Below are 26,811 nucleotides of genomic sequence, written 5' to 3'. Positions count from 1 at the left end.
AATTTTATTTATTTCAGTTAGTTGCCAAGTTAACATTTCTAATTTTCTACATTTTTCTAATTTAAGCTTCTTTTTTATACTAATGTTTAGTTTTGTTTTTTTTTTTCATATTATTTCAATTACTAAATGTCATTTTTAAATAGTTTTAGTTAACAATGACAACACTGCTCTGTGAAGGAGAATGTAGAGAAAAATCAATGTAGAAAATCAATATGTAGCACAGTAATGTCTCATTATCTAGAACCGAGACAATTAATGAGCGCTGCGAAGACGTTTAAACAATGTCCTGGTGCAGACACTACATAAATAAATAAAAAACAAGGAGATATTTCTTTCCAATTCCAAATGTTAGCAATAATTTAACTTTATAAAGGGCTTTTACTAAACAAGATACATTTTTATGTTTCCAGGACCAATATCATGTCAGAGAATTGTCAAAGATTAAAGTTTATAAAGATCCCACACATGATAAGGTGCTCACAGTCAATAGCCACGGCAAATAAATCATGAAGCCATTGAACTGCTGGCTCAAAACCGGCTGCTTTAGTTTAGTTAGGGTTTTAAATCTAACATTAATACATATTTTTATATATATAAATTAATATGTTTCTTCATTTTTTAATTAACTATATTAATATTTTTTTCTGTGGTTAATCTTAATTAATTGTGTTGTTATACAATAATCTTTTTAGGCCAGTAGGCCTATCACTGATAGTAATACAGCTTCTGATGTCTCTATGAAATAATATTTAATTGACACTTAAATGAAATTAACATTTATTAAGCTTCAAAAAAATATAACTTTTAATTTAAGTTAATTTAAAAACAATCCTCACATAAACCCATAATAATACATTTCATTTGTTCCTGTGCTCAGCAACATAACAAGTAGGAAATATACATAAATGTGACCAGTCACGGAAAGTAGGGACACAAGTCGGTTCTGGGGCATTTTGAGTTATTTACAGATTCTGAAAGTGTAGTCTCCAAGCTTTCCAACGATGTGTAACACATTATATTTGGAGAAGTTGTGGCCATCTAAATGTAGGCATTTAGAAAAGTTTAAACGAGAGAAAACAGCCTCTAAAGTTTTGCAGTTCTCACCTGTTCTCACCTGCTGGGAGTGACAATAGGGCTCATTTACATCTCATTTAGATAAGCCATACCCCCTGGAAAGCTGCATGGTTGCTAGTAACGACAGACGCAACGGGAAAAATCGGACCGCATACTACTAATAATAAAGATGCTAACATTACCATCTAAAAGCCCATTATAGTAATGTTTTTTTTTTTGGCAAGTGATACGATGCTAACGATTACAATTAAAACGACAGTTAAGAACAATAGGTAGGTATGGGAAGGTCTAAATATGAGATAATGTGTGTGTGTTCTTAGAATGAACAAAACGACAAACGCTGGTGTTTATGGAAACACACCCCATAAGAAACAGAAAAGTATTCTTGCATATCTTGTTGCCTCCAATGAAATAAGTCGTTCGGGCACACTTTCTGTTTCGGGGTCTTCTTAGTGGGTCTTACTGTGCGTCTGTTTGAAGGGGTTAAAGACAGAGAAATGGGTCAAATCTGTAACCGTGGCTGTAGTGTAGGGGTAGGGCGCATGTCATTAAGTTTTGACGCAACTCGATCAGAGGTTCGAATCTGCCTTTTGCCACACTCTCTCTACTCCCTTTTCCCATCACATATCAGATCGGAAAGACATTTATTTTCAAAAAGAATTGAGAAAATATTAGAAAAGTAGAAATAAAGCATCTAACATGTGTTTATTAATAAGTGTTTCTCGGTTAGAGAGTGTGGCAAAAGGTGGATTCGAACCTTTGATCGAGTTGCATCAAAACTTGATGACATGCGCCTTACCCCTACAATATAGCCACAGTTAAAGATTTGACCCATTTCTCTGTCTTTATACCCTTCAAATGTTACTATCGATATAGCTTCTGGTTTCTTACGGTCCAACTCGTCTGATGCTAGTCTTATACATTCTTCCTCTTCTTCCTCTTCGCTCAGTTGTAGATTAGGGATATGATTCAGTCTTATTATGCCGCTTTCATCGTCGCTTAGATCATCTCTACAGCCGGCCAGAGCGCTGCATAAATAATTAGCCACGCGTCCCTTGGAGGGCGGGGCAATAACCAGAGGTGTGGACTCGAGTCATGTGACTTGGAATCGAGTCAGACTCGAGTCATGAATTTGATGACTTTGGACTCGACTCGACAAAATGTACAAAGACTTGCAACTCGACTTGGACTTTAACATCAATGACTTGTGACTTCACTTGGACTTGAGCCTCATGACTCGAGAAGACTTGCTACTTTTTGGCTATTTTTCTTTCACACGGCCGCGCTGCTCTCAGTGAAAAAAAGCTGCACCTGTATGCATGCAGATAGCACGTGCGCTGCCAGCACGACATCCAATCACTGTAGTCCCACGTTGGTTTGATTCGACAGTATCCATAGCTACCAAGTCCGCGTATAACACGTGACTTTGGGCTTCTTTTTTTTGGCAAGTCGCGGTAAAAAAATCTCGAGTTGCGGGTCGCGGTTTTTTGGGCTTATTTGAAAAAATGTGGTTGCTTGTTAGGAAAATATGACAAGCAACTTCGTTTCTTTACATTTATGGTCGCTGTTTTGTCCAAATACATTGACTGGCACTGTCTCTCACAGCTAATAGGCATAGTGCAACGATACAAGTGCTGTATTCATTCGTCCTTATACATCCCGCCTCCTTCCCCTCTTTGAAGAAAAATCGCGTTCAACGTGCAGGTATGTGATGTGATGTTATAAATGTAATGATAGTTCATAGACGTAAATAGACGAATACATTTTTTTTTTTTTTACAAACAATGCAACCAGCAAAGATATACAGAGATGGAGAGGAAACAGGGAGGTAAGCCACCTAATTTAATCTTAAAAATATGTTTTATAATGTAGGCTATTTATTATGACTATTATTATTTGGCTATTATAAAAATAAAAATAAATAATAAAAAAAAGTATAGGCTGCTAATAATAACAGTAGGTATGGTTCGAATGTATATTATTATAAACATGTCTCTATATTGCAGCACTCTCAGTGTTTTCCTATGCACCAACTCCCAATCATAGACTGTAAAAAAGTGCATAATAATCCTAAATAGTAGCTATGTGACATTAGTAATTTTCAATACTATTTGAGCAGATTGCACATTGAGATGCAGGGCTTATCCTTTTTACGGTTTATAGTGAGCATGTTCACCACTGCTCCTTATATGTGTGCAATAACTCCGACTGGAGTTACCATAATCCTTCACGTCACTTTTTCTCTTTTTCCATCTACAAACCTCTTCTGTTCACAGTCTTTATTGCAACTTGAAGAATTTTGTAAAATCCCATCTGTATTTGCATTTTAAACTCCACGAGATTTCAATTTAAAATGTTGCAGGGTCATTTATTGATAAATTATTGAGCATAAATTATACTGATGATAATAAATAATATAATAATATTGGGCTTGTTTTGGGCCCCCCACCCCTCTAGGTATTCTTCATACCTGAGAAGAATATGAAACAGATGTCAGAAAATCCCTTATAGCCTCACGCTGTATTTGAAACTACTCTTTACTCATATCAGTGTTGTTGTGTTAATATTCATTGTCTATTATACACTACGGTATACGATAATATTTCAGTTTCAGTGTATGCAATATTACGAATATTTTCACCGCTTCAAAAGTCATAAGAAAGCCCTTTCCCTCCAGAAACTGAAGTCATATGCTTTATAGCAGTGGTATTCAAAGTGGGGACAGGGACCCCTGGGTGCCGCGAGGGGATGCTAGGGGGGCTATGGCAAGCTGGCATAAAAAGTATAGCAAAACAAAATAATTGAATAAATTAAATTATTAAAGTAAACCAAATTAAACCAAAAATAAGCTAAACAATATTCCCATAATGTTTCCATAATGCCCTAAGTTTAGGCTAAAAGGACCCATATCTATTTGAAAGTTGAACTGTTTTGCCATATGAGGTCAACACAATACAGGACTGAAGCCGCTGTGCATTGTTCTAGTGTTTCTGTTTTTTTTTTTTACTGTATTTGCTTAATGTCATTGTATAAAAAGAGGTTTAAATAAATATAAATCTTACAGACATACATGATTTGTATAATTTTTATTTCTGTGGTAAGATGACTTGAAGTGACTCGAAACTAAAATGGTAGGACTTGGACTCGACTTTAGACTTGTTGGCTTTGACTTCTGACTCGACTCGAGACTTGACTCATCTTTGACTCGACTTGACTCGGGACTCGAGGGCAAAGACTTGAGACTTACTTGTGACTTGCATAACAATGACTTTGTCCCACCTCTGGCAATAACAAAAGCCAGTATGGAAATACACACAGACAAAACAAGGTGATTTCAACCTCAAAATATACGCTTTTAAATATACCATTAATGCCATCTCAAGCACGGAGAGGCTTCTTCGTGATTTCAACTAACAGATTCTGCAAAAAAGCAAAAATCACATAATTTGAAAAAAAAAAACCCGCTTCTTTCTCATTTTGCTCGAAAGTAGAGCTGCCGACTTGTGTCCCTAGTTTCCGTGACGGGTCACAAATTGTTATCAGTTTGCACTGCATAAGTTATGAATTATATATAGAGTCATCCTTATTAAAGCTACTAAAGTTATTTAGTCAAGAGCAGAGCATATTTAGAGAGCAATTACTTTAGTTCTTTACATTGTCATTATAAGTGGTTACTGTCACTTTAAAAGATCTGTTGGCTGTCGCACATGACGCGTATCTCACACACGGCTCGTTTTCTCACACCTCTTTAAGCTCATTTAATAAGTTATTTAACTTTTTAAGGCTGCTCTTATGAAGAAACTTAACAAAACTGGCATCTTGCCATATGTGTGTGTGTTATTGTTCGTTAAAGTCCGAAAGAGAACTTGAATCGGGCGTGTTGTGTGAGTTTTTTATACAGCACGTTCTCTTTGTCTTGTTGCTCTTAAATGGTTTAAAAGCATTTGCATGAATAAAATCGTGATCAAATAATGTAAATCTAGCCAGGAGATTACAGAAAATAAATATTTACCAGCTGAGTCTTCTCCCGTTTCTACTAATGATGCTTGATTCAACTTCCCGCGCCCTGCGCAGATATCACAGCGCAACTAGGTTGCCAGGTCGAGGTCACAAATGGTTTGAAATTTGTGATGTGTCGATTGTATGAGTAGGAGTTTCTTACAAGATCTGGCAACTGAACAACCTTGGAATAAAATATTTGGATTATTCAAAGAACGAGGTTTGGGCCATACAAATCACAGGAAATTCCCGGGAGAAATTACAAAACGGGAGGGGGGCGGGAGATGGGTGTGAAATACGGGAGACTCCCGGCAAAAACGGGAGTGTTGACAGGTATGGTTCGCGGACGTCCGCTCACCCCGTCCGCCCAGTTTTTAAGTCTGCGCGAAGGTCCAGAGGAGTCCACTAGGTGGCAATATACAAAGTACTGTGCAATCGTAAAATGGCCGCACAAGTCCTGAAAGTGAAGCCAAAACTTGATTGCCCCCAGGTGGTTGGTCCCAGTATAGGTCATAAACCCCGCCCTCTCCATGTAATTAAATAGGATGAGAGACAAACTAAATCAAATTACACTTCAAATGATTTTTTTCCAAAGATGGTTTCTGTCACATTAGGTAGTTTTTATCACGCTGATGTTCAAGTGTCTTTAAATGCTTGTTTTTTTGGGTCAAAAGCTTATAAAACCTTTTTTTAGCTTGTTTTCTGTACACCTTGTCAAAAATCATCTTTTAGACATTGTTACATTTTTTGTAATAAGTCAGAAATGACAAGGAGTCCGCTTCCCAAAACAGAAAGTCAATGGAGACAGTTGATTTGTCCCTCCTCCCCCTGGTGGGCGTGGCTTTCAGATTATGATGCGTGTCACTCTGTCTCTATTTCATGCTACAAAATGGGAGTGTGGCGTCATGATTGACATCTGCAATTGACAGCTTCTCTGAGGCAGCAACATACTTTTGAGGGAATTTTCAGAAGGAGATTAGAGCTTTAAATTTAAAGGGCTGCAACGAAACACCTTTACAACACGTGTAATTCAGTAGCCCCGCCCACCGACTCATGGAGGTGTTCGGATCACGCTAGCCAACAGCAATAAACATGCTGAAGAAGATAGCAAGATATTGTTATTATATCATTATAATTATATAATTTATATATAATTATGGAAGAACACAATCGCTCCATAAGCTTCCTTCAGATTCTAATATTAGGAATGTGTGATATTTCATTTATTTTTAATGAAGTTCCAGCTCATGTGGGGAAGACATTATATGCATGTTCACTTCATTTAACTGCAGAATCGTCTCAGGTGCCGGATTTGCAGACACAATGTTGTGCCTTCTATATTGGATTGGGATATATATTTCCCTCTCCAAACGGCCCTGCTCGCGAGGTAGTACTTTTTCAAAGTTCAGGAACTTTTGAGTGCGGGACTTGGGCGCTGAACATGCTGATTGGTTTAGCTCACGCAGCATTTTATTTCAACCGGCATTTTTAAAAGTCTTTTGCGAGGTTCGTTCTGCGTTCAGTAAATATCAGTCTTGTTCTCTGTCTGATGGCGCGCGTTCATCTCAGCCATCTCACGTGCAATGCCCGTAATAGCTGATAATAATATACATTGTCATTTTAAATCTAGCTTTACAAGCTTTCTGAATATCCTAGTGCTCTTTTCTGCCGTTTTGTTAATTAGCTCTTTAGTAAACCAGCAAAAGCAGCACAGCTTGAATCTCTTCCATACTCGTTATTCATTTTTTTTACAGTCTATTTTTCACCATGTAAACGACCTGACCGATTACTTTTAAGTGTGCGTCCTTACATGACGTGACAGCGCGCGCCGTACTCATGTTGACATTAGAGGAAAGTTCATAATTCTGAGAGGTAAACTTTTTATTTCGTAAGTTATGAAGATAATGTTGGAATAATGACACAGCGTATATTGCCCCAGGCAGTTTTTACTTTAACCGTAACTGCGCCTGACAGAAGAATACATTTTTTTCTGAGATGATTATTACACTTTACAACAAATAAATAGCTTATTATATAATACTGTATTAGTCCTGGTGGCCGTTAAGAGTTGCTATGGCTACAGTTAACACATTCCAGCTGCTGGAGAAAACAGCGTTGACATTTTTGATGCGGCAGACAAACTGCATGTGACAAAATGATTGCGATTGAAAGTCATCACATGTAAACACCAGATCGGTTTAGATAACGTCTCATGTAAACAGTCCACTAAATCTTTCAATCGGTACACACAAAAATGATTACTGTCCGTCACTGACTTGGAGGAGCAGTGGCACACAGTCCTACATCACCGGACTAATTTGCCTAATCTTCACAGAACTTTAGATCACGGTGGAAACGCAGAAAGTTGCAGGTCTGGGGGGAGAAAAGTTCCTGTAAAAAAAGTTCCTGGTACAAATTGTTCCGGGTAATTTTGGTGGAAACGGGGGTATTATTTATATATATGAGCTGTTCTGCAGTAAACTGTACTAACCGATTCTGTGGGAGTGTGGGTGGGGTATAGACACCACGGCTCCACTTCACACTTTCACTACTGTGCAGACTCAGGTCCTGAATCAGCTCAAGATGTCAGCGCCATATTGGGACTTTTGCCAGCTTCACTTTTCAATTTTTTTAACAGTCTTTGGCTTGAAACAAGAAGATTAGAATAAGAAGCCTTATCCTTTGCGCTCTTCATCAATGTCAATAAGGCCACAGGTCCAGACGGCATCTCTGCTTTTCTATTAAGAACATTTGCAGATTAACTGAGGCCTGCATGGTGTCCTATTTTCCAGAGATCCCTGCACTCTTACACTGTACCCACTGTCTCACTGTCCCTAAGAAATCCTAGCCAACTGGAGAATAATGATTTTAGAACTATTGCTATAGGGTTAGTTCACCCAAAAATGAATTGTATGTCATTAATGACTCACCCTAATGTCGTTCCACACCCGTAAGACCTCCGTTCATCTTCGGAACACAGTTTAAGATATTTTATATTTAGTCCGAGAGCTTTTCTGTTCCTTCAATGAAAGTGTATGCACACTATACTGTCCATGTCCAGAAAGGGAATAAAAACATCATCACAGTAGTCCATATGTGACTTCAGTTAGTTAATTAGAATCTCTTAAAGCATTAAAAATACATTTGGGTCCAAAAATAACAAAAATTACGACTTTATTCAGCAATGTCTTCTCTTCCGGGTTTGTTTTTAATCCTCAAATAAAGATTCGAACGGTTATGAAACAGCGTATTGATTCATGAATCGGTTGGCCAATGTCACGTGATTTCAGCAGTTTGACACGCGATTCCGAATCATTCTAATTAAGTAACTGATGTTACATATGGACTACTTTGATGATGTTTTTATTCCTTTCTTGACATGGACAGTCTAGTGTGTATACACTTGCATATGCTCTCAAACTGAATATAAAATATATTAAACTGTGTTCTGGAGATGAACGGAGGTCTTACGGGTGTGGAACGACAACGGGTGTTGAACGACAATGTTCAGACAACGTCCCGTTTACTCTGAACTGCCGGCTACGATTGGTCAGAAATGAATAGAACCACCTAATAATGAATAAGTTGGTGCTAATCCGCTGCAGTGTTTCCAAGAGAACATGAGGCTGCAGAGTGTTAAAGGCTGAAGTGAAATCCACAAACAATAATCTAGCATAGGCCCTTGGATTCACAAAATGTTTGGTCATTAGGTGCACTATACTATTGGTTGCATCATCAGTGCCTCTCTGATGTTTGTATGCTAACTGATAGGGATCTAACTCTGGGCCTACATCCATCTGCAGTTTGCTCACAGTGGCCCTCATTTATCAAAAGTGTGTACACCAAATTTCCAGCGTACACCTTGCGTACACCCAAACCCACGGTGACTTTGAGATTTATCAATATGGACGTTGGCGTACGGCACGCTTAAATCCTACACCAGCTCAGGAGGTGGTGTACACACGTTTGAGAAAAACAATTCCTAACACCACAAAACGCACTGAACAAAGATCTGCTATATTATGACCCACTGTAAAAAAACAAAAACAACATAGTAATTATAAACTTCTGTGTTTATTTTTGTGCAACGTATTCAATGTTTAATTTGTGTGACTATAGGCTACCAAAGCATTTGAGACGTATTCCTCCAGTTGCGAGCCTGTGCGGCAGCTGCGCACGGACTGGGACTGAATAATTCAGACTGACAAAATAATAAAAATTACATTCTTCTTCTTTTAAATATTAATAAAATAAATAATAACGACATTCTTCTTCTAAATAACAAGCGTCATTAATAATAAAAATCATAAAAATATAATAAAAAGAATCTTACAATTGTCATGCAATTATTAATGTGAATGAATGGTACTCCACATCACATCATCATATCGAACACCCCAATACATGTGCCGTGATACGAAATTAAATGCTAATTGTTTCAAAACATGTGTTGTAAAATAATGCACTGTGAGGTAGGCATAGTTTACCATCCAAACAGCTTTAAACTGCTGGAATGCGCTTCTCAACCCCCACACTATTAACAGTACTCGTAATTTGGGTCCATATTCGTTTGTTTTTTGGGTGCCTTTAATCCCACTCTTTAAACTCCCAAATAAAACATTTTTTTTTTTCACTTCCCTTGTAATTGTCTCGATGGCGCGCGTCTCAATCATCTCTCTAGTTCAGTAGTCAGAGCACTGATCAGGGAGTCAGCCCATTGACTTATGTCCTAATCAGTGCCCTGACTAATGGACTAGTGAGATGATTGAGACACGCCCGATCTCCACGTCGGAGAAGTTTCGCTTCTTTGCCGTCTTCCGTGTGTCCATGGCGTAGAATGAGGGCGTGGGGGAGGCGGAGACTTGAATATATAGGGGCGTGTTATTCTAATGACGATCGTTTTCAGCCACGGCATTTATCAAGGGCAGGTATTGCGTACACCTGGATTGCAGAGGTGCGCACAGTTTCATAAATCAGGCGGTGAGAGGAGTGTAAGCATAATCTTACGCCAACATATACGCCCGTTTCCACGCAAGATTGATAAATGAGGGCCAATGAGACAGAATTTCCATTTTAGGGTGAATAATCCCTTTAAGAAAACAGTGGAGATGGTCTTTGAGCCCAAAGCCATTGCCGAACACCCACCAGTGGACATCAATGATCAGAATGTAGCCCAGGCTGACTCTTACAGAAATCTGGGCATACACACTGACAGTAAACTGACATGGAGTGTTCAGGTAGAAAATGTCTGTACTAGGGTCCAACAGCGACTACATTCTTCATAGGCTCAGGGCCTTTGGTGTTAACCAGAAAGTGTTGCTTCTCTTCTACCATGCTGTAATTGAGAGCATTCTGAGGTATGGCATCGCAGCTTGGTTTGGCAACCCCAGTGTACAGCTGAAAGCCTAGATTACACGGCTAACACAGAGAGCCATGAAAATCATGGGAGTTAAGAAGCATCCCACACTCCAGGCTGTTTTTGACGAAATAATCATTAGACGGGCCCAAAGAATTATCTCAGACCCCACCCACGTCCTTCACCCTGAGTACCAGCTTCTTCCCTCAGGAAGACGCTTTCGAGTCCTCAAGTGGAGGCTCAATCGCTTTAAGAAATCCTTTGTCCTCCTGTCCAACAAAGCTCTAAATGACAAGTCCGCAAGAAGTTTACCTGTGTGTAGTACGAAGGGCAGTGTGCAATTGATTGGTTGATTGTAGTCTATGTATGTATTGCAGGTATTTTGTGCGTGTGTTTATGAGTGATAGTCAAGTATGTACTGTATGTATTATTTTTATTTGTTTTTAAACAGCAGACACTGTACTGTATGTGTCCAAGACAAATTTCCTTTAGAAAAGTCTATCCAATCTAATCTCTTGTTGTTTCTTTTTAACTTTGTTTGTAATGGTGGATCCACTACTTTTCTTCTTTTATCCAGCCAAGCGGATGTCCTGTTGATGACACGACTCCGATGTATGGTATCAAAAAAATATGATACCATACATCAAATTCAAATTCAGGTGTGTCAAATTCGGCCATCTGCGGTTGAGTATACTTTAAAAGCTGTGCGAACACGACTACACGCAAGATGCGTCCGGATGCGGAAGATGCAAGTATACTCAGGCCTTTATCTTGACAACACAGACATGTGACCTTCAGCATTGTGTGTTAGTTAGCAGCATACAGCCCAGGAAGAAAGAGACAGTAACGTCTGTTATCAAAGAGCTCCATTTCCTGTAGAAAAACTCTACTAGAACAGTGACTCCGATCACCAGTAATCAGTTCAGGACTTTGTGTAAATGACAGGGGTGTCCAATCCTGCTCATGGAGGGACACTGTCCAAAGTTTGGCTCCAACCCCAATTAAACACCTGAACCAGCTAAACAAGGTCTAACTAGGCAAAATAATGCTGCCTTCATGTGCTATCGGAATTATCGTAAATACGAGTTTCCGAGGTAAAAAGTGCACTTGAATTCCCTCTGTTGTCGTATTTTCCACTGGGAAGTTCAGAAATAATTTTGATACCCAAATTCCCGAGATGGGCATGCCATAAACTTTAAACATGGTGGCGGGGAGAACTAGCCTACTGCTCTGCTGTGACAGGTAGCTATGATTTATTAGTTATTAGTTTTTACCAGAGGTGGACAAAGAACACAACTTCATTACTTGAGTAAAAGTAAAAGTACTACTGGTCAAATATTACTCTGTTACAAGTGAAAGTTGTAAAAACAGTTTTTTACTTAAGTAAAAGTACAGAAGTATTTGTTTTAAAAAAAGTACTTAAAGGAAATGTATGTAAGATTGGGGTCAAAACTGGTCCTGCAATCACTATCCCCCCTCCCCCTGACTCAAGGTTGCCAGATAGGCTGCAGGATCCAGCAGGAAAGTTTGTAGCTGCAGCTGTGGTAACTAGAGCAGAGCTGGCAACCCGGATGCTGAAACACTACTGACTTCGTGATTGGTAGATAGGTGGAGGGCGGAGCTTCAGGCCAAAACACAACATGTCAACATCAACATCAGTTGAGGGCTGCAACAACAACTTTTAAAATATAGCTGCAAGCAGCAATTCCGGGGCCAAGTGCAAAGAGGAAAATGAGACATGCCAGCATGGCTGGGAGTGACCAGCTGCAAAAAGGAACCATTAAAGACCTATTAACATAAGCTGAGGCAAAATAGATATACAATTATACATAGGGCCCTATTTTAACGATCTGAAACGCAAGTGTCAAAGCGCGAAGCGCAAGTAACTTTGTAGGCGGGTCTCGGCGCTGTTGCTATTTTCCCGGCGGGATAAATGGCTCTTGCGCCCAGCACAAATCTAAAATGGGTTGGTCTGAAGTAGCTCCATTATTCATAGGTGTGGTTTGGGCGTGACGTGAATAAACCAATCAGAGCGTCATCCAACATTCCCTTTTAAAGCAGGTGCGCAAGTTCCATTAGGGTTCGCTATTATTATGGCGTATTTACCAGGCGCACACCAGGAGCGGTTCACAGCCGAGGAGACTGTTCTTGTAAGAGCAGTGAAAGACAGAGAAGTTGTGTTGTATGGGGATGGGAGAAACCCACCTAAAATAGCGTCGGTTAAACTGGCGTCAGTTAAACAGTTTTTTCAGTTTTTCAGTCGTTTTTTTTCCCCTGGTTCTTGTTGGACAAACCAATTTGTCAGATGTCCTTATATACATATATGTCTTGCCACTATTGGACAAACAGGTCCGGTCCCTTATTACTACAATTAGCCTGAATAATTTGTAAGCTAGATTTATGCCTATTGTTTCACATATTCGTGGCACACCACAATGATTTCCGTCATCTCATGTGTTAATATTTTTTTATTGTAACAATTTATGATTTGCAAAAATAACTGTTGCATCTGTGTAGATTACATGAGTTAAGTGTATGCGCGTTGTGCACGCTATACATTATGGTCAAGCATGCGCCCTTAAAATAGCATAATGAACAACGTGCAACGCGCCACTGACTTTAGACTAGGTTTTTTTCTGGTCAGTGGCGCAACTGTTTAATGGGACAGCAAAATAGCACCAGGGATTGTTTGCGCCGGAACACGCCTCCTTTTTTGCGCTGAACCGCCCAGGGAGCGCAAGTTCATTCACTAGTTTAGCGACGTGCTTCTGTGGAGGGAAAAGCGCGCTTTGCGCAGGTGCAAAATAGGAATGACACATGCGTGCACTGAGTGCAAGATAGGGCCCATAAAGTAAAAAACAACAACTATGTAATAATGTATCACTTTTTACCAATAGGTGGCGCTGTGACCAAATTAATGTGGTGTGGTCAGAGTGAGGTGACAATGACACATGCACAGTTTGGTGTCAATATGTCAAAACATTGCAGAGACACAACCTTAAGAGTCATGTTGGCATCATGCCTCAGCTTCGTCGCTGTAAAACAAAAACTATTTAATCTATTGATGTGAAATCAATAACTTTGTGTCGGGATGGTCTGAAGATGATACGATTCAATTTTGGTGAAAATCAGACAAACGGCCTAGGAGGAGTTTAAAAAAGTAGGTTTTTAACTAATAACAAGATGGAGGAGAGGGAGTTTTACCAAATATGGCAAAATTGATATCTATGTTCTCAGCAGTAGCCAAGGAATGTATTATGACCAGTTTCATCATAATAGGCTAATGTATTCAAAAGTGATTAGCTAAATTTTGTACATTTTGTTATACATTTTGACCACAAGGTGGCACTGCCCCGAAACTTTTTGAGCACTTAAAGGGCATGGAGTAGAAGACACATAACAAGTTTCGTAACAATATGCTAATGCTTTCGTAAAATACAGCATTTTTAGACAAAATTCAAAATGGCCGAAGCCCAAAATGGATGATATGGGATAATTGGATATTTATCAACTCAGCATGATGTCCCGAATATAACAAGACCACTTTTATGATTTTGGACAAACCTATCAGAAGTTATAAGCCAAAATAGCCATTTTTTGTATCTCTGGACCAGTAGATGGCACTGCACCGAAATGCTGCAGGTCACTTCAGGTCATGATCGTGATGACATGTACCAAGTTTGGGTTGAATACGATAAAGCATTGCAGAGATACAGCCTATTTTTGCAACTGCTATATAAAATTTGTTTGCGCATTTATCAAAAACGATTCGACGAATCAACTTGAATTTAATAAGTTTTGTTGGCAATGTCTGATGATGATCTGGTTTAATTTTCGAGAAAAATCCGAGCAACGGCCTAGGAGGAGTTCAAAAAAGTAGCTTTTTTGGAAAATTCAAAATGGGAAAAATGTCATGACGGACAATGATGTCATATGGTGTACTCGAATCGGCTTGAGCCAAGGAATCAAGGGGGAAAATAATTTTGTTTCTAGCCCTTATGGTTCAAAAGTTATTAGCATAGACATAAGTGCAACTGTGGACAGGTGGTGGCGCTAGAGGGATTGAGTTAGAGACTCAAAATTTGCTATAATAACAGTTGGGACTATCCTCTATCTGTGTGCCATATTTCACAACTTTTTACCATACGGTTTTATGGGCTGCCATAGACTCAAGAGCGGAAAAATAATAATAATAGGAACGGCAACAATTTCAATAGACTGTGCCTACGCACCTTCGGTGCTTGGCCCCTAATGACAATATCCTGGCCGGACTACTGTTGTCAGTGATATAAGCATCTGAAATTAACATGATTTTTTAATTTTCCGTCCTTCGGATGAGGCGTTAAACCGAGGTCCTGACTCTCTGTGGTCATTAAAAATCTCAGGATGTCTTTCGGAAAAAGAGTAGGGGTGTAACCCCGGCATCCTGGCCAAATTTGCCCACTGGCCTCTGTCCATCATGGCCTCCTAATAATCCCCATAACCTGATTGGCTTCATCACTAGGTCTCCTCTCCACCAATCAGCTGGTGTGTGGTGAGCGTTCTGGCGCAAAATGGCTGCCGTCGCATCATCCAGGTGGATGCTGCACATTAGTTGTGGTTGAGGAGATTCCCCCCTTCAATGTAAAGCGCTTTGAGTGCCTTGAAAAGCGCTATATAAATCGAACGCATTATTATTATTATTATTAATGTCTAGTGACATATCAGGGTCATTTTATGATTAATTGAAATACATTTCTTATGCCTGGTTCAGACTACAAGATATTTTTGTCTGTTACGATAGTTACTGTGTCAGATTATGCGATTTTTTCTCCTTAAATCTTGTGGTGTCCTGGACTAGAAACATGTCAGACTACACGTTGCTACTCAACCAATCATCGCTTGTTGTCACGACGTGCGTGATGTCATCGACTTTCAGAAACAAGAGCGTAAACAAACGATGTCTGAAGCAGCGTGTTTTGGCTGTTTTATGTTTAGAAAAGTGCAAAAATAAAAATAAAACCCAACAAAGAACATGTTCCTGGCTTGCTGGAAGAGGACATTATGGGCTGTCAATCCTCCAAAGAGAACTTGAGGTAAAATGTTGTTCTTTTTATATTTAATATTTAGTTATTAGCCAGTAGTAAAAGCTTGCCACCACAACGTATTTGTAAAACATCTTTTAAGCTTACATTCCAGTAACGTTACTCACCGGTTTCCTGAAGGGCTTCCGCTATCGTTCGCCAGCATTTTTCTTATTTGGTTGTGGTAGTTAGCCCGTCGATGACACACCGTACAGGCAGGAATACTGTTGCCACAACTCCACGAACCTTTCCTCCGTTTTATAATTCCACCTAAAGTTAGCTGCTCCGTCATCTCTCATGCGTTTCGCCGTGTTTGAAAGCTGTGTACGAAAACTGTCTGTGTTGGTCAGCGTCACATGTGACAGAACCCGTCGTGAAGGGCCGCAAAAAAATTAAACATGCTAGTCTTTCTGTCATGACGTCATGAACTATCGCAGACGCAGATTCGGTTGTCGTATACTATGACACACTATACGAGATGAAACGATCAATTCTTGCGTCCCAAAGTCCGTTATCGTTTACGAATCCCTAGGACACCTTACGTCAAACAGATCGTGCCAAATTCGGGCTAATATTGTGTAGTCTGAACCAGGCATTACATAGAGTTCCTTTAAGTACCAAAAGTAAATTTCCTTTTTAATGTCAACACACTATTTTATTATTGTTGTATAAATGCACATTATGCTATCATGGTGGATTAAGCCAGTCAGTGATGCTTTATCAGACATGCTATCATACTAACTTACTGTAAACTCATTTAAATACTTGTATAAAAGTTACAAAGCCCTTTACAAAGCTGCTGTCACTTTAAGGCCAAACTTTAATCAACTTTGTTCATGTGAATACTCACCAAAATCAACATTTTGACATCCGTTGTCTTACATGTTGCTATAAACTATAAATCTGTTTAAAAAAATGCTGGGCAATCATTGAACTTCGCATGACCCTACAAGAGTGATTCCTGAAAGGCCTTCTGCCAAAACCCAAACACCTTTTAAAGAAGAAAGAAATCATCCACTGACTTTCAAAGCTGCTACAGGAACGTATGGAGTAAAAAGTACGATATTTGTCTTTCAAATGTAGTGAAGTAAAATCACGATATTCCAGAAAATATGATACTCAAGTAAAGTACAGATACTCAAAAAGTGTACTTAAGTGCAGTACTCAAGTAAATGTACTTAGTTACAGTCCACCTCTGGTTTTTACCCCAAAACAGCTAGATTGTCTATAGTCTTGTCTTTTATTGTAGCTATTGTAGGCCTATATTTACATCGGCTACACTAATCATTTGAAGCGTAGACTATTGTAGCCTGCGTTTTATAGCTAAACAGAAAACTTTTTGCAGAATCTAACACCGTAAATGTTTATTGTCAATGTAGGCTATGTGACACTATAATTTTGGGTTTAATAATATGTCCTCAATAAATATAAGAGAGAATAAAGATGGTGTCCTCCATGAGTTCTGTTCATTCCAACAACAAAGCACTTTAATGCGACAAGCTCGTAATCACGACTTCTGAAGTGGGAAGTAGGACATTTCCGATAGCATGTGAAGGCAGCATAAAAACAGGTGTGTTGAGGCAAATTGGAGCTAAACTTTGCAGTACAGTGGCGCTCTAGGACCAATTCTGGACACCCCAGGTGAATGAGTTAGAAAGAAAAATGTTATGATATTTGATTAAAGACCTCATGAAACTGAATTAGAGTTTGGGGGTTTCAGGACATGCATGTCGGGTCATTTGTATGCTAGTGTACTTCTAAAACTGACAAAACAAAAACTAAAAGTTGTTCCAACCAAACAGGACAAAAAAACTAGGTCTCTAAACTGAATATTTAAAGAGAGAGTGATCAGACTTTGAAAAGGCTGAATTTCCAGGTAATATGTCATTCGTTTCAATATGAATTGCAAATTTTACTGGTTCAAAATGAACTTTTGATGTTAATTTTGAACTCATGGCCTCGAAGGCAAATTAAGACCACCCATATGGAAATGGTTTCAATTTTTGGACATTTAGACCATGACCAGAAATGTTTATGCAGTGCATTTATGCAGATTTATGCAGTGCTTTTGGGTTGTGTTCTTCATCTTTTCACTTTGGTGTATGAATGTAATTTGTTGTGCTACATAGAGTACTAGAAATAAAAGAAAAAGGAACATTTGATTTTTTACTTTCTATAAACTTGTATTAATCATTTTATAATGTGGAAAATGTTGTCACTGATCTTTTCTCTCGTGGATTGATTCAGCAGTGAGGATCTGAATTTAGTCCAGTTTTTAGACATCAGTTTCATGTACTCTCTGAAGCCAACTTTTCCTGCACTTGGTGAGTGTTAATATAATGTGATTGTAGATGCATGCAGTACATTTGGATTTAGTAAAGACGTACCGAAGATGTGATTCCAGCACTCTGTCCATGCGTTTATAGAACGGCCGGGAGGTGAAGTATCCGCTCCAGTAGTGGTCGTCTCGATCTGCGTAAGTGAAAAAGTCCCCGCTTAGCACAGGGAACGCCAACTGGCCAACCTTCATGCCATCCGAATCCATGCCAGTGCTTTTACGCAAGGCCTCAAAATAATCCGAAATGGTTCCAAACTGGGCCTGTAAAGATTTTTGTAGGGAAATATATATACAATGATTGCCTGAAAATATACAAAGAGTTTAAACTGTGAAAAATTTAGAGTGACGCAAAAGATTAGTTCACTTCAAAAGGAAAAGTTCCCGATATTTTACTCACCCCCATCTCATCCAAGATGTTCATGTCTTTCTTTCTTCAGTCGAAAAGAAACGTAGTTTTTTTGAGGAAAACATTCCAGGATTTTTCTCCACATCATAGATTTCAATGACAACCAAAATGTTGAAGGTCCAAAACAATGCAGTTTCAAAGTGCTTCGAAAGGTTTCAGAGGTTCTGCGTGATCCCAGACAAGAAACAGGGTCTTATCTAGCAAAAATATCGGCCATTTAAAAAATATATATACACTACCGGTCAAAAGTTTTAGAACGGTACGTTTTAGAACGGAATTTACACAACTGTTTCAACATTGATAATAATTATGAATGTTTCTTGAGCAGCAAATCATCATATTAGAATGTTATTTAGAAATAAATTAGATATGTTTTTATTTTATTTTTACCTAAATTGCTCATCTTCTGCTGCTCTGTGACATGCCAAGGATTGCACATTCACTTCAGAAAGGTCACGCTTGACGGTAGGGGTTGCACCGACTAGTCGACTTTAATGCTCTGCCATGACGCTTTAAAGGTCCCATTCTTCGTGTGTTTTCGAAGCTTTGATTACGTTTACAGTGTGCAATATAACATGAGTTCATGTTTCGCGTGTAAAAAAACAGTATTTTTCACACAATTTACTTATCTGTACAGCGCTGTTTTCTCTGTCCTAAAAACGGCCTGATGATTTCCTTGTTCTATGAAGTCCCTCCTTCAGAAACACGTAATGAGTTCTGATTGGGCCAGCACTTCCCGTGTTGTGATTGGACAGCAGCTTAGCGCACTTTGCCCGGAAAGGTCCCGCCTTTTACCATAACAGGGAGATGCAAGCGCTGAATGCGCGCTCTTCTCCATGTGGGAGAGCAACAAGACCACGCCCCCTTTTTTGCATGTTCTTGTGGGCGGAGGGTTAGTCAACAAAAGCTTCTAGTGACGTCATTACATCCCTGCACTTCCTGCTGTAGTCCAAACCGGCCGTTCGCTGTAGGCTTTGAAAGGGAATTTCTGTTAAATAAAATATCTCGCTTGGCATTGAACTTTGAGCTTTATAATTTTACAGGTATTATTTATGCTCTAACAGCAACATTACACACTAACTAAAGTTTAAAAGATGGAATCACGAAGAACAGGACCTTTAAGCTTCATGTCGACTAGTCGCTGGCCTATAGAGGGCGCAACAGGATAAGCAATTTCTTGACACGCAGGCTCTGTTTTCAACAGTTAAAAATGACAAATAAATGCATACTCCGAGACATGTTTGATTATACCATCTGGATGCTCAAAATTAGGGCTGTGCAATATATCGAAACTACCGAAAAATCGCAAATGTACATATCGCAATATGCATATCGCTACGGCACGCAATATCTGAATGATTTTAATAGGCTACTTCAACATTGTTAAAAGTGTATGTTTTAGGTCGACGCATAGAGTAGAGAATAGACTGGGCACACGACTGTTACTTATGGGACTTGCTTGACGTTAAAAAGAGTTATTAAACACAATAATTTCGAAAAACAATAACTTGCAGTCTCGCGCTGTCTGACACACACACCGAAACATGAACGGTTTGTGACATAAATGTTTGCTAAAAAACTGCTGGTCACAAGTTGTAGCGATGCTTTTTTTTCCCAGAAAGAATGTGAAACACAAATTGTTTCATTCTCCTTTTTTAATTAATTGTTTTTATATCATTTAAATAGATTTTACACACGTATCGCAATATCGTATCGCATTATTTAACAAGATATTGCATATCACATTTTTCTTCAATATTGCACAGCCCTACTTAAAATTGATCGGGAGAATGCACGCTTATTGTACACAAGTTAATCATCGCGCTAAACTAATGCGTGCTGCATTGCAAAGCACACACATAGCCGATCGCACATTACGCGGAGATCGCGCGCGACTCACACAAAACCATTCAGTAGCGCAGAAATGTATTGTCAACACTGTTCTGTGATTTAGCAATAAAATAGCTTTAAAATAGCTTAAAACTGAAAAGTTCTAGAGATGCTGGTAAAATTAATTCACACGCAAACACTCACTAATGCATTCATATACATATCTATCTTATTCAGAACAAGCAGAAATCTGTGAGAAATATAACGACCATAAGACAAAAGAACTGATACAAAAGCTGTTATGTAGGAGCAATAACCTTATGGGCAGTGCTGTGTCATATGCCATATCTGTCCTGGGCAAAAGAAAATCTGTGTTCGCGTCTCAGCTCAAGGTTCAGGCTTATTTGTTCATTGACGTCATCAGCGACTAGTCGGCGTCGACTGGACTTTCATCACATAAATGTCAACTTAAAAAAATCGGAAGTCGTTTAACCCCTACTTTACGTAGGCAGAAGTACCGCCGTGGTGTTAACAAAGCGCAAATGCGAAGACTAGTACAAACATGGAGTGCAAAAAAAGTACAACAAATGTTTTTTGTTTTTTTTGAGTGCTTTTGGTAAAGAGCATTTGAATTAGTTCTCTCACATTCGCTTGGGGCAGTACTTCTGCCTACATCTAGCGTGACCTTTCCGACGTGATTAGACAATCTGTGCCGGGCCGCAAAGCAGTGCAGGATGAGCAATTTAGGTTAATGTCAAGTCACCTTTATTTATATAGCACTTTTTACGAGTCCAATTGTTTCAAAGCTGCTTCACAGTGTTAACAGGAGAATAATGCAACAGAATTTATATTCGGGTGTACAGCCGCTCTGGAGAAAAAGATGATGTCATCTAGCTCATTTCAGTTGTCATATAGTGTCAGTGCGGGCAGATCGGTAATATAGTTGAAATTTAAGTGTCCCTTGACTGAGCAAACCAAAAGCTAAAGGCAACGGTGGCAAGGAACCAAAACTCCCTCAGGGGCAGAATGGAGAAAAAAAGAGAAAAAAAAGCAAACCCATTATATACTTTTTTTAGATACTTTTGTTTTATTTGTATTTTTTTAATGGCCGATGGCTGTGCTAGATAAGACCCTATTCCTCATCTGGGATCGTGCAGAGCTTCCGAAGCCCTTCGAAGCGCTTTAAAACTGCATTGGTTTGGACCTTTTTTTGGTTGCCATTGAAGTCGATGATGTGGAGAAAAATACTGGAATGTTTTTCTCAAAAAACTTAATTTTTTTCATTTAAAATTTAAAACACGACCACCTTGGATGAGATGGGGCTGAGTAAAATATCGGAAAATATTCATTTTGAAGTGAACTAATCCTTTAAGCAAACACTGAAGCAAGACCTTGACATGGAGCTCAGGGTGAGAATTCATGTAGTCAAAGAGTTTCTGGTAGTTTTCAAACTGTTGGTCCCATTCGACAGCTTCAGTGTAACGGAAATCATCTCCAAGTGGTGCCAACACCACCTTGGTCCGATAAAGCTGTGATTTCTTCCTGTACTGGTCCAACAGTGTCTGAGCTCTAAACACAGAGAGAATAAACTAAGTGGAGGGAAATCTAAGCCTGATCCAAATTGAGGGAACACTAATTCACAAACAATGACATGAAAAGAGGGTTAAAAAAAATCATTATTCAATGAAAAACAATAGTTTGTTATGAATTGAAATTGTTATTTCTAGGTCGTCGCAAGTAAAAAAGGTAGTTCCTTATATCTCTAACTGGACACGTGTGTATAGTTGTACCTCTCCTGTACGTTGTTGTCTGTGATGGCCTGAGGAGGAATTCTCCACGGACAGCTGATTCTTCCTCCTGGCAGCCTTTTAAAGTCAAACTGGCAGCAGATCTTTGGGTCAGGACCGCATGTATGGGGAACATCGTAGCTGTAGAATGGCATCATGTGACACAAAATGTCTGAGCTTGAGTCCTGATCTGTTGGAATTTAAAAAAAAAAAAGGCATTTTAAATGAACCATTCTGAAGGTATGGCCACGTTGCTGAAATTTCCCCAAAATATCATGAACAAAAAATGTCCATTATCCATTATCCAAAAGTAATTTATGAAGCACCGCTTGCTTGGCCTGACAAGCCACACCCACATCAAGATGTTTGGTCTGGAAACTCACCATTGACGGCTCAATCCGACAGGCGGAATAAACGGTTGTCTTTCAAACTCCCTCTACAAGGCGTGCACACAATTGGATAGAGCTACAACCAACCAGAGCAACGTGAAGCAGAGCTCGTTGACAGATTAAACATTGGCCGTATCCGGTCTGCAAAACTCCAAACACATCTTCCCTTTTTAAGAATGACTTCAGTGCCGTTCTTTGTTCTTTTCTCAGAGAAAAGCTTAACTTAAAGTCTTCGGTCAAAAGCTGTCGCGGTCAAAGCTGATTCGAAAGACCGCCGTTCGCCTGTTTCTGTGTTTACTGGAATTATGTTAAGCCCCGCCCACCGACTCTATACACAATGTGATTGGCCTGACCAGATTTTGGCTTTTACAGCTCAGAAGTGTATTGAGAGTTGCTAGGCGACACTCGCAGCAGATTAGATTTGCTAGGGTGCGTCAAGATTTCTAGGCCACCGCTTGCTACCAACTAGTTTTGTAGTACTCAAGACCGGTCTTGACCACATTTGTACTCTGTCCTGTCTCAGTACACACCTCACACAGAAGTCACATTCAAACCAAGCAGCTGTCTGTTGGTCACATGACAAATCTGTGTGATAAAATTGAACCCTTTGCAAAGTCTGCTTGGGAAAATCTTGCTCTTGCAGTGAAATTTCCAATCAAGTGGATTCCTATTGAAATGATTGGATTTTGCCTAGTAATATTCACAAAGCAACAGTACATTTGACCACAATGAAAGAGTAATATATTTAAATTTTACCACTAGTATTGTGATTGTTGTGGTTTTTATCAAATAAAAATAAATATGCAAATTAAACAATTTGGTCCACCTTTTGAAATTACTTCCATTTTCTGCTAATGTTCCCCTCTCGATATCGGGACATTCCTTAAAAATATGTACATCACACCCACTTACATATAATACAACCAATTGCTGCAGGACAGAATCAAGACCAAATTGTTTCCTGTTACACACTGAAAATGTTTTGATCACACATAACTCTTACACATAACTTGACAAACAACTAATATTCCATAAATTTTTCAGGGCAGCAAATCATGAAATGATCCACTAATGTCAAAATCTAATCAGATTTAATTTGCAATAAAAAATATTCAATTACCCATTCAGCACAGCATGTGCTCCAGAGTGACCTTCATAAAAGCTGTGTGAATAAATAATGCAAGATTTCCCTTTAAACAAGGGACCAGATGTGAAGCACAGAGTAGTCTGGCTGTCTGTTAAATGGTGATATATGGAATTACACTGAGTAGAAAGCTAATTCAGCCTGGCATAGAGTGCACGCCGTTGCGGCCAAATGAACTGTAATCATATTTGTTCAGCAGCGGCTACGGTCAGAGATCTAAGTTAGGAGTCCATTTTTCAAGAGGTTTTTTTTTAACTCTAGGTCTGGGAAAAACAGCATATCCCAAACAGATGCACAACACTGAACAGGCAGACAACGGAAAACAATAGATGGGACGTGGGAGGACATTTCCCCTGGCTTCTCTTTTGTTTGACGTTCTAAAAAAGCTGGCTCTAATTCAGCCCTTATACCGTTTTACTCATTTCCCTCAGCTGTTTTTATATTCAAATCATTAGAGAACAAGTGCCAATGGAGCAACATGCGGCAGTCCCCAAAAAATATATGAATGTCATTACATGAGATAACACTTTAATGAACCATTTTTACAATGATTTACCCAAGATGATTTTATGTGAGTTTACTCCGCAAGGTGTCCTAGCAGAATAACCATATGGTGTTCTTCAACACATTAAATAAAGACACTTAACTATGAATTGAGCAACTTTCTACATAGCGAGAGATTAGGTAAAGGTCTTAGGGCTTATTGTCTTTCCAAATGAACTTTTATACATTTCATGTTGTTAAAATTATTTACACATGATTTTGCCTCAGTAATAAGCCCTGTTATAATGCAAAAAAGAAATGGTTTAAAATTTGTATATATTTTTTATTGAATACTTCATGTTTTAAATAACTGTTTTAATAATTGTAATAATTATTTGAATATTTAATATATATATATATATATATATATATATATATATATATATATATATATATATATATATATATATATATATATATATATATATATATATATCCTATTTAGTTGAATTCATACAATTGAAAGAGGTTAGGATGGTACTTCAGCAGTGTAGAGATTTAAAAAAAAAAAAAGAAATGTACTGTGTTCAATTAATTAATAAATCAAAGATCATTAGGTAAGCTTCTATACTATACTTGTCTTTGATTTCCTTCATCAGAATAACAGAGCAAACTAATTTACATTATAATAACACCAAAACCAAAACCAGTTACAAAAACAAAGTCTTTGAGGTTTTAACCTTTAAATCCTTTTGTTTTTGTAATCGGTTATTTTTAGGTTGTTTAACATGCTTGTGTCACTTACAGACAGCATGGACTGAAAGGTTGTGCAGCAATGCAAATATTTTTTTTAAAGAGTAGTTATGTTACATGTATGGCCTGTGTTTCCAGTTCTGCCCTGTGACCTATAGGCTGCTGACTTGTTGCCTCGCTTCCTTATCAGACAATGACTTGTAAGGCAGAGTTTGTGCATGAAGGCTAGCCTGACGTGGTCATACTCAATTCTAGTCAGAATATGAGTCTGAAACTGCTCCACTGGGCTGTGATTATGGGGGGTGTTTTAACCGAACCAGGAAAGACCTCAATTGGATAGACCTACAACCAATCAGAACAACGAAGCGACTCCACACGTTAGTTGTCAAATGTCAACAGAGCTCAACTGCACTGTGTTGCCAAGTCCGCGTTTTTTTTCCATGGGTTGTTTTCCATGTCCGCTTTTTGAAGCGACTTTTATGTGATATATAGACCCATGAATGCAAAAAATTAGCAGGCAACCGTGCCAAAATAACACATTTTACCCCCCCAAACACCATTTTTTTCCGGAGGACCACCCCCGAGAAGCTATTGTTTAGGACTAGTAGTTGGCGCTTTTTGTTGTAAAAACTTGGCAACCCTGTCTGCACGCAGGCTGGAATAAACGATCTTTGCTGGTGTGTAAAAAAAAAAAAGTATTTAAGGATACACCGAGTACTTACCCAACACGATCATCATTTCAGAGAGAATAGTGAAGGTGAATGCAGATACAAACAAGCTCTCCGTTTAGGATTAGAACCAATATAATCCAAGCCCCTTTGATGACGTGCATGATTACGTTACTGTTGATCATCTGTCCATCATCGTCTAAAGCCCGCCCTGATGATTTAATTGGTCCGAACAGTTTCTGTTCGGGGATAACTACTCCTCTATGGATTGAGGCCAGACCGCCCGAGCTAAAAAATTTTGGGCGGGGCTAAGTTCGGCTGGCATCCAGGCTACATGAAGGCACCTCACAAAACTGATTTCGGACACATTGCAAACGTGGCGTGAGCGTCTCGGCTGAGTAGCGTGTCCGTTTTTATTTTGGCTCCCATGTTAAGAGCCTGCTCAAGCCGCGCCGAAAAATTGTGCATGCTTGAAATAGAACCGACGCCTATTTTTCATGTGACACACAAGCTTGTTGGAAGTGTTTCCAGGCAAAATAGAATAAGAAAAGATGTTTAAAAGTAATTTTGACACAAATACATATTACTAAATTACATTTTGATGTTTGAAAGTATTTAGGTTTTGACATAAATGCAGTTATAACTGTAATTTAAATAAATAATAATAATCGATTTTCAAATATTGCACGTCAATTCAGAACATAATATTCTGCAGCCTATTTTGTCGTCAATACCATAGTATGGTCAATATTGCTGACGTTGTCTTTGCTGTATCAGTAAGTTATATATTTATGTTTAACATGAAGTATACATGAAGTACCGTATTTTCCGGACTCGCTCCGGAGTATAAGTCGCATCAGTCAAAAAATGTGTCATGAAGAGGAAAAAAACATATAAGTCGCACTGGACTATAAGTCGCATTAGGGCAGAAGCAGCGCAGAGAGCCCGAGCTGCGCATGTGCACGCACCCGCTCGCTGTGCATAATCGAGCAGCAGAAATAAAGTTTGAAGTGAGTGAGAAACTTGTGAGGGACTGGCGAAAAGCAGAGGTTACTTTAACTGTAATGAAGAAAACAAAAAAAAGCTAATCGCGGACTGAAAGCAAGATGGCCAGAGCTGAAGGAGGGGCGACAGGCTCAGCCACGCGAGACAAACGCTGTGTGAATCGTTCTCGGCTGCATATTTTACTACATTCAGTTTGTAATATGCAGAATAGGATTTTCTTTATGGGAGGAATTCTGTTTGTGCTCAGTCTTTCTCAGTTGTTGTCTTTAAGTTAATATTTCAGTTAAAAACTATATAACTGTTTATTCTTGTCAGTCAGTATGAATTAAATTTGATATACAAGTCGCGCCTGACTATTATCACAGTCGCAGGACCAGCCAAAATATTAAAAAAAGTGAAACTTATAGTCCGGAAAATACGGTATAGGCCTTCCCTGTTTGTCAACTAGCAGCAACGCCGCGTCAGACATGCTTCTGGTGTGCAAAAGCATAGAAAACACCACGCAGCCGCCCCACG

The 26,811-nt window shown here is 38.9% G+C and overlaps 1 protein-coding gene across 1 annotated transcript in view; it reads right to left on the bottom strand.

Annotated features, from left to right (window-relative positions):
- The window catches only part of man2a1 (mannosidase, alpha, class 2A, member 1), a 129,371-nt gene that overhangs the window by 48,543 nt on the left and 54,017 nt on the right, over positions 1–26,811 (bottom strand). The window contains exons 7-9 of the mRNA XM_067437845.1: positions 21,857–22,043; positions 21,458–21,635; positions 17,880–18,091 (exon numbers count right to left, since the gene is read on the bottom strand). Of these exons, the coding sequence (XP_067293946.1) occupies positions 17,880–18,091; positions 21,458–21,635; positions 21,857–22,043 (577 nt within the window). The remainder of the gene's footprint in view (positions 1–17,879; positions 18,092–21,457; positions 21,636–21,856; positions 22,044–26,811) is intronic.

This window comes from Pseudorasbora parva, chromosome 3 (genome assembly GCF_024679245.1).
Source record: "Pseudorasbora parva isolate DD20220531a chromosome 3, ASM2467924v1, whole genome shotgun sequence".
Classification (NCBI taxonomy): Eukaryota; Metazoa; Chordata; class Actinopteri; order Cypriniformes; family Gobionidae; genus Pseudorasbora; species Pseudorasbora parva.
Note: the sequence above shows the minus strand (reverse complement) of the source record. Positions and strands in the feature narration are given on the sequence as shown.